Source organism: Lepisosteus platostomus, chromosome 13, assembly GCF_059453375.1.
Source record: "Lepisosteus platostomus isolate fLepPlt1 chromosome 13, fLepPlt1.hap1, whole genome shotgun sequence".
Lineage (NCBI taxonomy): Eukaryota > Metazoa > Chordata > Actinopteri > Semionotiformes > Lepisosteidae > Lepisosteus > Lepisosteus platostomus.
In genome coordinates, this window is record NC_142623.1 from 41,045,165 (window position 1) to 41,061,802 (window position 16,638).

Here is a 16,638-nt window from a genome sequence, read left to right on the forward strand (position 1 = left end):
AATTGCTACCTATAAACGAGTTACTAATAAAACTGCTGGTCTGGGAGTTGGAGGAGTTAGAGACCCCTGGTGTAAAGAGTAAGCCTTGATCGGGGAGCTACAAGGCACATGCAAAGTTCTACAAAGCTGACGATTTTGCTCTCAAAAGCTGAGATAAGACCAGTATCAAGCTGCCGCTGCAATCTCAATCACATCAAAATCAATACCAGAACCACCAAACTCCTCAAGGACTTAGCAGCTCAACATAAGAGACGGAACTCAAACCTATTGGGTTATCATCTGCCACTCATTCACATGTGAAAACAGGCGTTGTGACACCTAAAACATGCAAAAGACACTCGCATGCTTTCTTGACAAACTACCATACATACTGTACGTGCTTTTTCATGATTAAACTATGACTATCACTCAGAAAGAAAAGAATCAGGGAATCAGGTTTACTGTTCTTTTATTTACATTATTCTAATGTAGCAGCTTAAATTTACAGCTTAACCTTAAGTTTAACGTTACACAGCGGCACAAATCACACATATTTTACACGCATAAAGGTGATAACCGCCTGAAATAAACCAAAATAATTTTCACACCTTACATACAAAAATGTGTTGATGAGTATGCATATTTCCTTCTGTTGGAAAGTGCAAACTGTTTCACTTGAATGTAAAATGAAACTTGCACAAGATTACAAGTATTAAGTTATGCATCTTACCAATAACCAGAACTACAGATGTGTAAAACACATCTTAGAAGAAAAAGTGTATTTATGTGGTAAAAAACCAAGGACACCTTTACACCCATGTTATAAATATACAAAATACTGAGACAAAAACTAGGGACTATAGATCTGTTTAGTATAAGAACATACCGTCAATATCAATCTTCATTTCTCAATTCAGGTATGAATTAAAAGTCCAAATTTTTTGTGAATTGACAATTCACTGCACATTATATTTTTCAAATAAAACAGCCAAAACACTCTCCTCTGCATTTCGGCAGGGTCATTTAAAAGTCCATTGAGCTGTGCGCCAGGTAATCTTTACGGCCAATGTTAGTGACTTGTTTGGTCTGCATGGCCTCCAGTTTGGGACAATCAGTGATGCGATGACCCAAACCACCGCAGAAGGTACAGCCTCTCTCCCCTGAAGAAGACAAAAACACAACTGATAAGAAAACTGCCAGAGAGACTCAAAATAATAACATTCCAATTCAGTGCTAGATAAACTTCAAACTGCAAGTTCTCATTCAATCAGAAATCTGCTAAGCAAATATTACTTCTGTTTCTGTGGAGCTCCATCATTCCTTTAAGAAAGCACACAAAAGATTGACAAACCAAACTGACACTCTTAAATCTTTCTTTGGAAATTGTTTTTACTCAAACAGCCTTATTGTTTTCATTGCAACCTGAATGGAAACAATGAACCTTGAATTATGTTGTAGGTTACAGGCTTTTATAATCACTAATTGACCACAAACATTCACAGAAAGTGGTTTATTATTTTATAAAAAAAATGTTTTCTTATAATACTTGAACATTCACTTGATCAGTTTACTTATTTACAGTCTAATTTATGGCATCAACAGTGAACAGTTCATCAATTGTTACTCACTTAATGAGTACAAGCATTATCACTAATTTGAATCAAAAAAATAATACTGAACTTACAAATTAACATCTTTCAATTTTAGTGCAGTTTCATACATCTCCTTTTTACTCTTAGCACATGGACAGTTAGAGGAAGTGTAGACATTAAGGTGGTTTCAATTTGTGATTGAGCTAGTTTGCCACAATTCTGAAAATAGAAATCTTATAACCTCATTTCTGTCTGCAAAAGGACAGTCTTTCCATTACACCCAGTAGCGTGAAGTCACAGATAGTCAATTACAAATTGAGAACATTTTAAGGGGGACTTCAACATCAACCTAACCAGTCCTCTGAAAGTCTATTAGCTCCTGCTATTCATTTTCTATGACAGTCTTTATAATATGTAGTACATTAGAGTGTCAAATCATTGTTTCGGCAAAAGCTGAAATAAAAGTAAATTAACTTAAATATAATATTTCAATCTAGGTAAATTGTTGTAGATTGTTTTTTTAATATATTCATTTTGATTATTTTAAATTGGGGACAAAAATGGGAAACTACTAGACAATGAAAGGGAAATGGCCCATGTACTAAACAAAATAATTCCACAATATACCACAGCCAGTGGAAATATTAAGTTCTGTATTATACAATAGGATATTTAATTGTAGTAGCATAGGAGAGGCAAAATACTTTGGGTACTAGAAGCACTCAAATTAATAAAATCCCCAGGCCTTGTGGTATGTTACCAATCGCACTCAAGGAAATGAGAGACGTTATTCAGAAGCTATAGACTCACCTCTTCCAATAGTTCCTTAACAAAGGGGTAATACCCTGGGACTGAAGAATTATAACCATTCAAGAAATGTTGTGACCATTCATAAAAAGGGTGAGAAAAATGAATCACATAACTATAGGCCAACAAGTCTGACTTCTGCTACATGATAAAGTTAATAATTTAAGAGGAATTTTCCAATTGCAAGAGGTAAGCATTCAGGGAAACACTAGTGTTTGGATTGAAAACTAATGACTAGTCAAACTGGGATGATCTAGTTAGTGGAGCACCATAGAATTCTACACTAAGACCAGTGCTCTCCCTAATTTACATCAATGATCTAGATTCTGGTATAGTTAGGAGGCCTGTTATGATGATGCTAAATTAGGAGGATCAGAAAACACAGAAGAGGCATTTAATACAATTCTAAAGAGGTTTAGATAAAATTCAAGACTGGGCAAACACCAGACAGATCAAGTTTAATATAGATTTTTAATGGCTAGGACGCCAGTCTACTGCAGGGCACCCACAACCACACACACCAGGTCCACTTCTCCCAGAAGCAAATTAACCTGCCAGCATGTCTTTGGACTTCGGGAAATAAAAGCAGCACCCGGAGGGAACCCACAAGAACATGCAAACTCTATGCAGATAGCTCCACAGGAATTGAACCCAGTGCCCAATGAACCATGCTGCCCCAAACAGGCTCCACTCATATCTTACAATTAAAAATATCTTATATTATTATGTTTATAACAAGTTGTCAATTACACCAAGATCAATGGATTGTGTTTGTATTGAAGCACATACAAGACTCAGAGAACTGGATCCTATGACCAGTAACACCTGTCTCACCTCCGATATCCAGCATGGTCTCGTCTCCCGTCTGCAGCACCTGTAACACAGGTGGAACCTTCTGCTTCGCCTCGATCAGCAGGGCCTTCAGGTCCATTAGCACCGACTCATCTAAGGAAAGGAGACAAGTAAAGGGAAGGGCATCGTTTTCAGCTCTACAAGGAGATACACAAAGAGCACAGGAGTTTTGATTACCTCTAGATCGCATATATAGTCAGAAAAACAAATACGATCACTTTGACAAGGTCCTCTCACGGGGTGGCTAAAAACAAAAACACTGATCTGCCAGACTATCTGTTTTCCAGTCCTTTCACGGGGTGGCCATATTTAAACAGAGATAACAATAACAATGCAGAGGCTGACAAAGAAACCCTCCCAGCTGTTTTTGCTCTGTCATGTGGGTACTGGAAGCTGGAGGGTTGAGTGGTCTGTATACATGTTTTAATGTTAAAAATGTAAATGTTGTAAATGCAGTGGAAATTATGTTACTGTGTTGATCACGTTGTCATGTATGTGTTCTGTTGCCTTCGTGACATTTGAGAAAGTTATATTTTAAGAAAAGACTGTCAAGTCTGTCAAAGTACAAAAGCTTTTACTAGAGCACCAGATGGAGGAAAAAGCGACATCATCATCAATGTCATCTTACCACAGGATTTGTTGATGAAAGTGGTAGCAATTCCAGTCTTCCCAGATCGGCCTGTACGACCTATTCTGTGCACTGGACACCCGCAGAAAGACAAACAAATGACACGCTTTAGCCGTAAGGTCTCAGCTACAGTTCTGCAACCTTCAAAATAATGTACTTCATGGGAAATTCTCCAGTGGTTTAGAGAATGGTTCAAGAATGGTTAATCCTCCGAGACAAGTTCACGCAGCGCTGTCTGCTACCGGGGTCTCACCGTAATTCTCAATCTCCTCGGGCATGTCATAATTCACCACGTGTTGGATGGCTGGGAAATCCAGACCCTTGGAAGCAACATCAGTGGCCACCAGCACATCCTTCTTCCCCTCCTTGAAGGCTTCAATCGCCTTGGTCCTTTCTTCCTGGTCTGAGAGCACAAACATCCTTGTTGACATACCTCTTCTGAAATTCAATCCGCAGCGCTCTCAGCTTCTATGCCAAGTGAGGTTTTAGTTTGATAAGCACATAGCCTCCACTTTTAATGCAATAAAAGGGTTATCACCTTCCTCTTGCTCTTTTACCTCAAAATAAAACATACTATGACAGACGGCATCACTGCCTTCCTGCTCTTTACTTTGTGCTCATGGTTTCGAGGGTCACTGCAGATATCACTTCATGCTCACAGAACCATCTGTGCTAAGAAAAGCCTTACAAAGCAAATTTAATTTCTACCGTTGGTCTGTCAAGTGCTAGCCTATATGGCAAACAAGCCTGTACCACATTTTATGCAGTATTTTACATACCTTTAATTGTACCAAACCTGCGCACAGGAAGAGCTCAAATTTTAAGCAATAACAGTCTCCGACAAGCATAAGCAACATGCACTAAAGCAGGTGTCCTCAACCAGTAGTATAAGAGACTATTTTTGGGTTCCCCCCTTAAAAAGAGGTATAAGTCATGCTAGTGGGTCTGCTCTGACAGTTTTAAGAGTGTGGCTGCTGACCTGCAGTTCTGCTTTTAGTATTTTACTTTTTTTACAGTGAATTCATCATCATTCTGTGCTGGGTTAACCATGTTTACCACAGGTTAAACAAAGGCGATTCTGGTAGATTGCAATTTACCTACACGAAAAAAGCTCAACTCACTGGGGGACAAAAACAACACTGCTGAATAGCAAATTATACCCTCAGGAAAGCATGAAAAATACTGAAACACGAAAGACAGGACTGATTAAAAAATTAAACAACGGGACATTTATTTTTTAAAATTTTGTCATGCAGCAGACATTTAATGCGTTTTCCTTGTCTTTGGAGCTGCTGGAGTTTTTTGAGACGGAGAATAAAAGATGCATTTTTTTTGCATTGCTTTTGCTCCACTAAACCGAGAGTAGTGGACCATGTAAAGACTCTAAAGCAAAACAAAAAGTGTTTATTTAGCCTAATGTCACTAGTGTATTTCAATTGAGCAATGTCTAGATGTTTTGTAGTAGCATCTGAGCCATTTAGTAGTTTGGAACACTGAAAATGACCCGTTAATCAAGTGATTTATGAACTTTTCAGGCGTTTCAGAATCTTCACTATCTTCTACATTACTAAAGTTTCTAGACCAGGATTTAAGAGGTTAAATATGCAAGTCACTACAAAACAATTTACACAATAACCTAAATATTTACAGATCTACCAATTTGTCATAGTCCATGTTTCGGTTTTACTCATGCTCTGCCCCGTATTACCACGGATAAGAGCTTACTAGTAACACACAGCAGTCTACTTCTAAGAAAATTTAACAATTTGATTTTCCATTTAAATTAGAGGAGCCTATTTAGAGTAATTCTTGAAAAGAGGTCCTCCAGACATAAAAAAGGAAAATCCTTGCACAACTATGAACAGTGAAATTAGTCTTTGAAACAGCTTTGCACTGAGAAAACAAATAATGCAACATTCATTAATTCCACTAGAGGTCAGAATTCAAGTATACTGCACAAGAGCAATACAAGACAGTGAATTGTTACTTGTAAAGTATATTGGAGTGTGTAACATAACATTTAAATCTTTAATACTTATATGATCTGCATAGTCTATTAATCTCCGAGCATAGTGTTTGAGGCTAGCCTCCGGACAAATTCTTCACATGAAGGCTTTTAACAAAAATATGCTACTGTGGAGAAAACTGGGTGCTATTCATTGAACAAGAAATAACACCAGGTTGTCTGATCAGAAGGCCTTTTCCACATCATCAGTGACCAGTACCAAAAACAGCTCATAGACCGCAAATGAAGGCGGGGGAATAGATCCAGTAATTAACAGGGTGGCTCAGCTGGCACCTCCTTGAAACAAGACTGGAACAGGTTTAAATCATCATGAAAAACATCATGAAACCCCACCAATGCCACCTTTTCCTTGCTTTAAGAGAAGTCACTGTGCAAACTGATATACTGATCTACTGCAGTCAGATCCTAGCAGTAGCCAAGGCTAAAATCTACCTTTTCCTCCATGGATAGCCACTGCTTCCACACCCTTGAGCAAGAGGTACTCGTGGATGGCATCCACATCGGCCTTCTTCTCAGCGAATATGAGAACCTGCAATGTAGAGATGGAAAGAAGAGAAAAAAATATTTTTATGTACTGAGGTGCATGAGGCCATTTCTTTATGGGACATAACCAAACCGCAGTCATATCACTAGGAAGAAATGTCTACACAAAGTGTCAATAAGAAGGTACACAGGGTCAAAGATCCTAAACAACTGCACCTTTGCAAGCAAACCTTAAAAAAACACATTGTGTAGTGCGCTCACATAATCTCTTTCATGGAAAAATAACTGAATTATGACTGTTACAGATCTCAATAACAAGGATCACAACCATCATCAACATCATAATCCCAATCATAACTATAACTCACATACCGGCGGTGAAGTTTTCTGTAAGCATTCCAGTAGGTAGACCATTTTAGCTTCCTCCTTCACATACTCCACTTCCTACAGAAGAATGAATTAATCAAAATGACATAGAACAGGAATATCAACATCTTTTTCTATTGCTTATAAATGATGTAAGAAATGCAATTATTATTTTTTTTAATTGCCAGAGTTTTATTTGGGCAGAAACATAAAACAGAGAATTAACTACCAGGACTGGCACGAGATAATGTCAGCATTTGCTGACCTGCCCAGTGTCTCTCTCACCTGTATAACATCCAAGCTTGCGGCTCCAGCGCGGCCAACATTAATGGTGATGGGCTTCACCAATGCGCTTTTGGCAAAGTTCTGGATCTTCTTGGGCATAGTGGCACTGAACAACAGAGTCTGCCGCTGGCCCTAAAAACACAAACATCTGTATTTGAAACAATGTCATATGGGGCAATGGTGATATAAGGACTAAAACCCATTTCTCAGGATCACAAAAATAAACAGCTTTAATGTGAGTTAAAGGCACTAAACATGTACAGTATGTCGTGAAAGCTGACAAACAACAAAGAAGTTTAAACAGTTTTATTTTGGCAAGAACTGTAACAATATGCAAGAGTTTAATTATTTGATGAATTATCCTTCAGATGAACATTCAGGGATGTGCGCAAACTGCACTTGTTAAGTTATGCCTCAGAACACATTATGAACTGTGCCCGAATCAGTCATATATTTTTGTCATCTCGACCCCTCCTGCTTGTCCACAGACAGGTTCAGAAGGAGTGCTTCAGGCTTAACACGGCTGGTACTTTCTAAACTGAACCGCCCTGTAATCCACAAGCAGGAAAGTCACACAAGACGAGGTCCATGGCAACAGTGTGAAATAGGGGAAGCAAACTTTGCTGCTGTCAGAGCTGCACACAACTTGCAGGCTTCTGTTGAAATCTATTATGCAATTTTCACTGCATAATGGGGGGGGGGGAGAAGTCTATTTTTTTTCTTACCTGTTTCATGTCTCTCTTTGCCAAGATTGGAAAAAGTTAAAAAGGGGACTCTGAATCCAGGTTTCAGTGTTCTTTTTGCTTTGTCTGTTTGGGATGTGGGTGGGCCCGGGGATTGGTCTTGAAATCTTCCACTGTCCACGAGAAACGTTATCTCCTGCATCTTCTCACAATGTGCAGCTTCTCACATTGCAACCCCCACAGCTCAGCTTCAGATGGAGTACTGATACAGCTCTCACTGATAGCAAAGTAGGCTCAAAGGTGTCTGCAAAACCGCAGGCATTGCTGCTGCCTGGTAAACTAAGAATGACTGCCAACAAACCCCACCAACCCAAGAGGGCTCGAAAAACTGTGTTCTAACGTTTGGGGAATCCTGTTCGGGTCTGAACCAGAGATCTCTACGTTATAGCAGCCTGTCTGTCCTCCATGACAAGCCAGCTCCCTGGAGAAAGCCCCTTCTACACCTTCATCCCTGTTGCGCAATCTAAAAATCATGAAGATCAACATTTCTAACCCTGTTAGCCTCATGACTTACAGCCACACCCCTTACAACAGAATTATCACAAGTCATGATCACCCTCAATTTGTCTAAGCATTTCTGGTGGGCAAAAAGTTTTAAAACCATGTCTTAAATTAGACAAATTATGTTTTTAGGATCCCTCTGAGGCCACCCTTTATTGCTCTGAGGGCTGCAGGCTGCCCAATAATGTTCCAGCACATTTTACAGTTTTAGTTTATTTTACCTTGAAATAGGAGAAGATGGTCCTGATGTCCTCCTCAAAGCCCATGTCAATCATTCTGTCTGCCTCGTCCAGGGCCAGGTAGCGGCAGATATCCAGGCTTACCATCTTCTTCTGCAGTAGGTCCATCAACCGCCCTGGGGTGGCCACCATCATGTGAACACCACTGCCAAAGAGCGCACACACAGAGTCACGCACGTCCAGCACATTCTGTTCACTACAGAAAGTGAACTACGCCATGGCTTGCAAAACAAATAAATTATTTTATTACCCCTAACACCAACACAGTTCTCAGTCAATCATGATTTAATGACCATTAAAAAAAAAAGTGAATTTGTAACCAGGGTCAACTGTGATCTATTGCACTCCAGCAGATTAAAGACGCTGCCTTCAATAGTTGAATGCTTTTACTTTGTGATCACTTACATATATCTAACTCTACAAGCTTTTTAAAGTAATGTCTGAATATGATACCTCTAGGTACTCCAGGAATAAGAAAAGATGAGCTGCATGTAGATAATACACCCTTAAAGTATAAGTCACCAACCACAGAGCAGCAGGGGACAATTCACACTTACTGCTTGACCACCTCCATCTGCTCTTTCACAGACATGCCCCCGATGCACAGGGCACAGCGCAGCTGTGGGGCTCCCTCCTCCTCCAGCAGCTTGCAGTAGTACTCAATGATGCTATGGGTCTGTCTCGCCAGCTCTCTCTGGAAGGGGCAGCAATCAGACACACTGTTGCACGAATACTACCTCCCATTCACCTCAAGGTCACCCACTTAATGTTGTTTGATATCTTTCCTGAGAACCCTGCGTCACTCACATCTCAACAGTACTCTCTAAGGACACAGACGGTGGTTTGGTGGGAGACCCATGCATGCTGTTCTACCATGGCAATTATCGGAAAACAAAGCAGCATTTTTAAAAAGGCTACACCTTTGGAATGTCATTCCAAACCATCGCTTGGGTTGAAACAAATTAAAATGTGCAAGAATGTTACTTAACGCATCTCAGGAGTAGAAGAAATCTTCCAGACTGGGTTAATTTTTAAATTATGCTCCCAAACAATGGGCACAATTAAAATTATCACAATTAAAGGTCATCATCTAAATAGTAAGTTAGGTTCCTGCCCAAGAGAGATGACACAGAACTGCTGGCTCCCCAGTTAAGTCTCAAAACATCCCTTTGAGAACCAACAGGGGGCTGTAAAACTTACAGAGGGGCAAATGATGAGTCCATAGGGCCCCTCCCTCTTGAAGAAGGGCAGCCTCTTCTCCTGCTCCAGGCAGAACATGATGATCGGCAGCGTGAACACCAGGGTCTTTCCCGAGCCGGTGAAAGCGATTCCAATCATGTCTCTGCCCGACAGGCTGGAAGAGCACAGACATTAGTCACCAAACAAGGAAACACAAGCAGATTCAGGCCTTGTATGTGAGGCCTACAAACCAAACAAGGGTTCAAATCAGTTTTGGATACCAGGATCATTGCGTTATCTGTTTGTTAAATGATAATAAAGTGATATTCCATTACTTTTTTTGCAATCAAATTTAGCACTCTTTCAGGCACTGAAAGAAAATTCATCTATGTATAGCACATAATAAGAAATAACCAAGTAACAATGATTATATGCAACTCTTGTAAATTTCTTTTGTCTGCGACAATAAAAAAATAATCTAGGATAAGGTAATACCCAGGACAGCATTTTTTCCTTTTTCCAGCAGTCATATCACCCTGCAACTCACAACTGGCAACCCACTGAAGCTCAGCAGGTGTGAGCCTGGACAGTACCTGGATGGGAGACCTCCTGGGAAAAACTAAGGTTGCTGCTGGAAGAGGTGTGAGTGGGGCCAGCAGGAGGCGCTCACCCTGTGGTCTATGTGAGTCCTAAAGCCCCAGTATAGTGATGGGGACACTGTACTGTAAAAAGGCGCTGTCCTTCGGATGACACGTAAAACCGAGGCCTTGACTCTCTGTGTTCATTAAAAACCCCAGGGTGTTTCTCGAAAAGAGTAGCGGAGTAACCCCGGCATCCTGGCCAAATTACCTATTGGCCTTTAACAGTCATGGCCTCCTAATAATCCCCATCTATGAACTGGCTTCATCACTCTGTTCTCCTCCCCACTAATAACTGATGTGTGGGGAGAGTACTGGTCCACTATGGCTGCTGTCGCATCATCCAGGTGGGGCTGCACACTGGTGGTGATGGAGGGGATCCCCATTACCTGTAAAGCGCTTTGAGTGGAGTGTCCAAAAAAGCACTATACAAGTGTAAGCAATTATTATTATTATTAGTAGTAGTAGTAGTAGTATTATAAATGACTATTTACTTGCTTTTATTGTACTTGGGGAAAAAAATGCAGCCACTCAGCTAAAGCTATCTCCCATACTCCCACAAATAAACATTTTAATGGATGATCATTACATCAACCTAAATCACTAACAGAATAATGTGTGAGGCTCTCCTTTGTGATTTTCACAGAAAACTTACATAGTTGGAATCCCCTGAATTTGAATAGGTGTTGGATGAACAATTCCTTTCTTTTTCAATCCTTTTAATATTGCTGCAAAACAAAGAATGAAAGTAAGCATACTGAAACAACAGTAACGTTCTACTGTATTTCAAAAGCGGAGAACAGTGTGCTTCAACTAAACACCTTTTATGAAACAGTGTACACAGTGCTTAGAGTCACATTTTAAGTGTAATTTATGACAAAAAAAGCAATCCTGCACTTTAAAACAACAAAACCGAAAATGAGCTGACATGTAATCGTCTCCTCATGCAAACTATTCCAGTGTATACTGCGAGATGCGCATTACAAGCTAGGTTCTGGTATGGTCCAAACATGCATTGCCAGCTAGCTGTAAAGAAAAACACCCCCAATGAAAGCAAATCTCTTTACCTGCAGGGAACTTCATCTCCCTGAAGCTCTTGATTGGTGGTGGGATACCTTCTCCCTCGACCAGAATGTGGTACTTCTTTCTGACACGGTCATGGCGAGCTGGAGGCATGCTCAGGATGTATCTTGGGCCCTTCCAGCTAAAGATAGCACATGCCGTACGGTGAGTTACTGTTCATAATTAAGACGCATTTTATCATATCTTCACAATGACAGCTCTCTTTTTCTAACATCACTTTATTGGCCAGATACAATTTCTTGTATGAGGAATTTGTCTTTTCGCAGACCCCAGCTTGCTCTCCATGAGACACAGACGGGAGAGAAGCTGGGGGTCAGAGCGCAGGGTCAGCCATTTATACGGCGCCCCTGGAGGAGTTGGGGTTAAGGGCCTTGCTCAGGGGCCCAACAGTGTAGGATTCCTCTGCCGACCGCGGGATACAAACCGGCAACCTTCCAGCCACAGGCGCAGATCCTGAGCCACAGAGCCACCACTCCGCCTTTGAAACACTATATTGATTTCTAAGGATTGTAAACTTAGGTATCCATTAATCTTAAAATGACCCGATGTGACAAAAATATACATAAAGTTAATGAAAACTTTGAAAACTGCTCAGGCATCTTTAACGATAAAATTATCGGTAGCTTATTTAATCTCTCAATTGAAGAACAGCACCTCCTACATGGGGCATTGGTGTGTAATTTCTGCTTCAGAGGAAAGAGTGCCACCTGCTGGTAAACTACACATAGCAGCAACAAAAATTTCCTCTGAGATCTTCCAGCACAGCAGACAAACACTTACAGCATATGCAAATACGTCATCTTAAATATTCACCAGAGAAGAAAAAAAACAACTTAAGTCTCAATATAGTCATCACCTGATTTTAAAATATTCTTGGATTCATTTCACATGGTGCATTATGATATTTTGTCTACATAAATATTAACATCTTCAAAGAGGCAAAGCACAGAAGGCTTTATGAATGTATAACTTAATAAAAAAACATACTCACCTTGTTTTTATTGGATCATCATATGTGATGCCCTTTGCCATCTCCTTTACGGACATTAAAGCTAAGATGGAAGAAGGCAAGTACAGTTAATACATTAAGGAATTATTACAAGTATTAAAATAATAAAGTGTTCTGTATGTTATTTATCAAATTAAAGTCAGAGAGAAAACAACTGAATACCAAGTTTGCATGGAAACTGATTTGCTAAATTCCAATCCAATACAAACAAATTCAAAACAAAAGGAAAAAGGGAAACAGCATGTATCCCAGCTCTCACCTCTCCCCTCAGCCACACTCTCCAAGATTTTTTCTTCCTCCTTCAGTTGCTTCTCCTTCGCAGACTCCTTTCGTGCTGGAGGGGGTCAAATGGGTACAGGAAGCAGTTAGGTACATTCTGCACATGAATCCCCTTGTCCAACAACTTACATTTTACAGAGCACCTGAACTAAGCAAGTCAAGGTATCGCACTCTTTACTTTACACCACACTGTTAAGCCAGTGTATACTTTGATACACAACTCCTTCTTTTCCTTTCTGTCTTTGGGAGTGCACAATACTGTGCACATACTAGGTCTGGACCACATCCTGTTTGTGAGATACAGTGCCATGAAAAAGTATTTGCCCCTTTCCTGATTTCCTCTATTATTCCAGATTTTTGACACTGAATATTTTCAGGTCTTCAACCAAAATCTAATATTATATAAAAGGGAACCTGAATGAACAAATAAACAAATTTGTTTTTACTTATTTCATTTATTCAATGAACAAAGTTATCCAACACCAAGCGGCACTGTGTGAAAACGTAATTGCCCCCTAGTTAAATCAACCCAATTAAAGGGATCATTTTGAGTCAGCTGACAGAACACAACCAGGCTTGATTACAGCCAGCCCTGCTCAATATAAACCTGACTTATTTTGACCCTTACCATCAGAGTCAAGTTGCCAGCACAAAGTTTCAACAAGCACATTATGCCACGATCAAAGGAAATTCCTGAAGAGGTCAGAAAAAAAGTTGTTGATACTGTATCTATCAGTCTGGAAAGGGTTACAAAGCCATTTCTAAGGCTCTGGGAGTCCACTGAATCACAGTGAGAGCCATAATCTCCAAATGGAGTACATTTGGAACAGTAGTGAACCTTCCCAGGAGTGTCCGACCTGCCAAACTTTCTCCAAGGGCGCAGCGTAAAATCATGCAGGAAGTCACAAAGTATCCTAAAAAAACATCTAAAGAACTGCAGGCTTCTCTGGCCTCAGCTAAGGTCAGTGTTCATGACTCCACAATCAGAAAGAGACTGGGCAAAAATGGGCTTCGTGGGAGAGTAGCAAGGCGGAAACTACTGCTATCCAATAAGAACATAAATGCTCATCTCTCGTTTGCCAAGAAGAACCTGGATGATCCCCAAGCCTTTTGGGAGAATGTTCTATGGACGGATGAGTCAAAAGTGGAACTTTTATGGACAACATGGGTCCCAATATTTCTGGCATAATGCAAACACAGCATTCCACAGTAAGAACATCATACCAACAGTCAAAGATGGTGGTGGCAGTGTGATGTGCATAATACTCTAGACATTTACTCACTCTCGCTGCATGTTTAAGATAAAACCACTGAATAGCTTCCGAGCATACCGTCTTAATATTTCAACTGTAACCATTTATCCCAAAGAAACCATGCAAGGAAGGCATCTCTCACAATCAAAGCAAGATAAGGTTTTTAGCAATTGACTTCCCATAGAATGACCCTATAGCAAAAGCCTGTACAGGAAAGAAAAATGAAGATCTTATCTTCAAAATGCCTCATCCAGAAATGAGACAATGGATGAGGATACTTCAGTAGTACACAAATTCAAAGAGTGTGATGAAATCAGGGTATCATCAGCTAGTCCAGCTTCTGAAGAAGAGTCAAGCGCGTGCTGTTTAACGCCTTGCACACACATCCCAAATGAACGGTTTTTCAACCAACGACAAAGCCTCTTTGTGCTCTGCCATGAGCCCTGCAGGCTTCAGTTGCGCATGAATAAAACGAGAGAGCGGATGTGGCATTTTCCATATTGTACCCTCTGCCTTCTCCTTGAGGTGCTGGTGCTGGTCAAGCAGGCTGACATTGGAGCGTGGCCCTATAGCCTCCTCATCATCTCTCTGCTCGTTGCCACTGTCCCTCTGCTCCTCCTCAGTCAAGCCCTTCCCTCTCAGACGTAGCAATTTCTGTAACTGAACACGCAGAGCACAGGTTAGCTGTCTCGCTCTAGAGGATATACTAAAGGTTGTAAATGAGAAACGGCGCTGCAGTTCATCTAGCTAGTCTGGTCGTTAGTCACTGTGCAGCGAGTTCTTGTTCTCCAAGTCAGGGGTTCCTGGCGGAGACCCACACACCTGTGACACCTGTGGGTGTTTGTTCTGGATAAGGTTACACAACTGAACCTGTCTTTAAATATTTAGTAGTATTAATCTGAACTGTTTGAAAGTTCGCAGCTCTTCAACATGTTGAAGGTTGACTTCAGTATGTAACTACAGTATGACATTTCACAAGTCAAAGACAATCCCAACTCTGTTTTCTACATCTTAGTAGAAAAACTTGCAAATATTAGGTAGCTAAGTTTATTATGAATGCAAACCAGAAGGTGTATGGGAAAGATCAAGTGATAAACTTTGGTCTCTGTTACATCAGTGAGTCATGCTGTTAAAAAAAAAACTACACTAAGCATTAAAACAAGAGCTATGCAGAAACTTTCACAGACTTCAAATTAAAGTCTGCCAAAGGCTGCTGTATGGTGTGTACTAGAATATCTTGGGTACCCTCTCCAGAAGATGAAAAAAAGTGGGTAGGGCTGATGGAATTATGAAGGGTTTTCACACAAATGTCCTCATATCTACCAGCCGACCAGTCCCAAACAAGGATTTCTATTCCTCAAAACAAACGACATAACACAAAACTGTGTGCCCCACTACTTTTCCTAATCGTCACAGTCTGAACAGAAGTCAGTTTTTTTCTACCATTTGCTGTTTTCGCTGTTTCACTGGAACAAAAGGAACATATTTCTCCTCGTCGGAAAAATCGGAGGCCTCCTCTTCTTCCTGGTAAACTCTCTGTGAAGAGACGAAATAAGGAAGGTTTGGCAGAGTATATCATGGCTTTTTAAAATAAGTAGTCTTCTGGTATATCTTCTTGAAAAGGTGTCTAGTTTAAATGTGCCTGTTTATCACTGCAAAGATAGATATTATGACTTGTGTAATTAAGCCAATTTATCCCTTAGTTATCGCACTAACATCCTATCAAAATGGATGTTAATGCCAATGTCCATTCATCAAATTTATAAAGTTTCATTGTATCGCCTTGTCTAACATTTCGTTTTCTGCATAAGAATCTATATATGCTTCAGGTAGGTAGCTGCATCAGCATGCGTAGGCTGCAAAGGAACAATAGGTTTATTCCATGCTGGAAAAAAAGAAAGAAAACACAACGTTTCGGCCGTGGAGCCTTCTTCTGGTGTGTGTGTGTACACATTAATAATAATACATTAATAGCATTTTAACTTACCTTTCTCGTTCTGCTTTCCGTTTCCATTTTTTGGATCTGTATAATTCTCTTCGAAATGTTATAGAAAGCGTGTTTAAACTCCCCTTCCGGATCGTAGAAGCGTTGTTCTTCTAAGAAAAAACAAACCCACGTCCGTCGCGTTTGTCTGACGACACAGCTACGGTGGCTGACAAGGTGCAAACCTTGCCAAAGGACAACCAGATGTAAGCCACTGAACAAGATCATTGAACGAAATCGGAGAAATGTTAAACAATTTAAAGGGAAAAAAGTCTATATCTTAAATATTTCTGTTCCTTGTTACTTGTTTTATAGATGTTGAGAATGTTTTAATGTAAATGCACAGCTAATTCAAAAGTTACTTAATTGCTATACTGCACATACTGAAGTAGTCCAAAAAAACAGGTCAAGTTGAACTGTTTCCTGTAATCTTCAGATAACCTGAATTCTTTGTTGAATATTATAATTCCAGGAATTATAAACTTGATTATCGTATCGAAACATCCACACAATGATACGTCGAGCTGACACCTGCGATAATTTAAGGATCCGAAGCTCTTTTAATATTCAGCTAGTTATGTTCTCAAGCCGGAAAAATAGATGTTATTGTAACTGTACACTAATTCTCATGCATTTAAGAAAGGTTCTTTTTGATGTTTGCATGGGTTTTCTCCAACAGGCACCCTCGTGGCTTACTGTTGGCTAAAGCAGT

General features: G+C 40.2%; 1 protein-coding gene across 1 annotated transcript; it reads right to left on the reverse strand.

Moving 5' to 3' along the window:
* Positions 1-431: 431 nt before the first annotated feature.
* Positions 432-16,080, reverse strand: ddx41 (DEAD (Asp-Glu-Ala-Asp) box polypeptide 41). The gene is made up of 17 exons (XM_088604640.1): positions 15,930-16,080; positions 15,386-15,478; positions 14,449-14,602; positions 12,670-12,744; positions 12,393-12,453; positions 11,386-11,522; positions 10,974-11,046; positions 9,702-9,855; positions 9,059-9,195; positions 8,484-8,646; positions 7,019-7,150; positions 6,740-6,811; positions 6,317-6,413; positions 4,112-4,261; positions 3,859-3,930; positions 3,213-3,323; positions 432-1,139 (listed from the first exon to the last, which is right to left on the reverse strand). The coding sequence occupies exons 1-17, from the start codon at positions 15,954-15,956 to the stop codon at positions 1,003-1,005; spliced, it is 1,845 nt and encodes a 614-aa protein (XP_088460766.1). The 5' UTR covers positions 15,957-16,080; the 3' UTR covers positions 432-1,002.
* Positions 16,081-16,638: the final 558 nt, after the last annotated feature.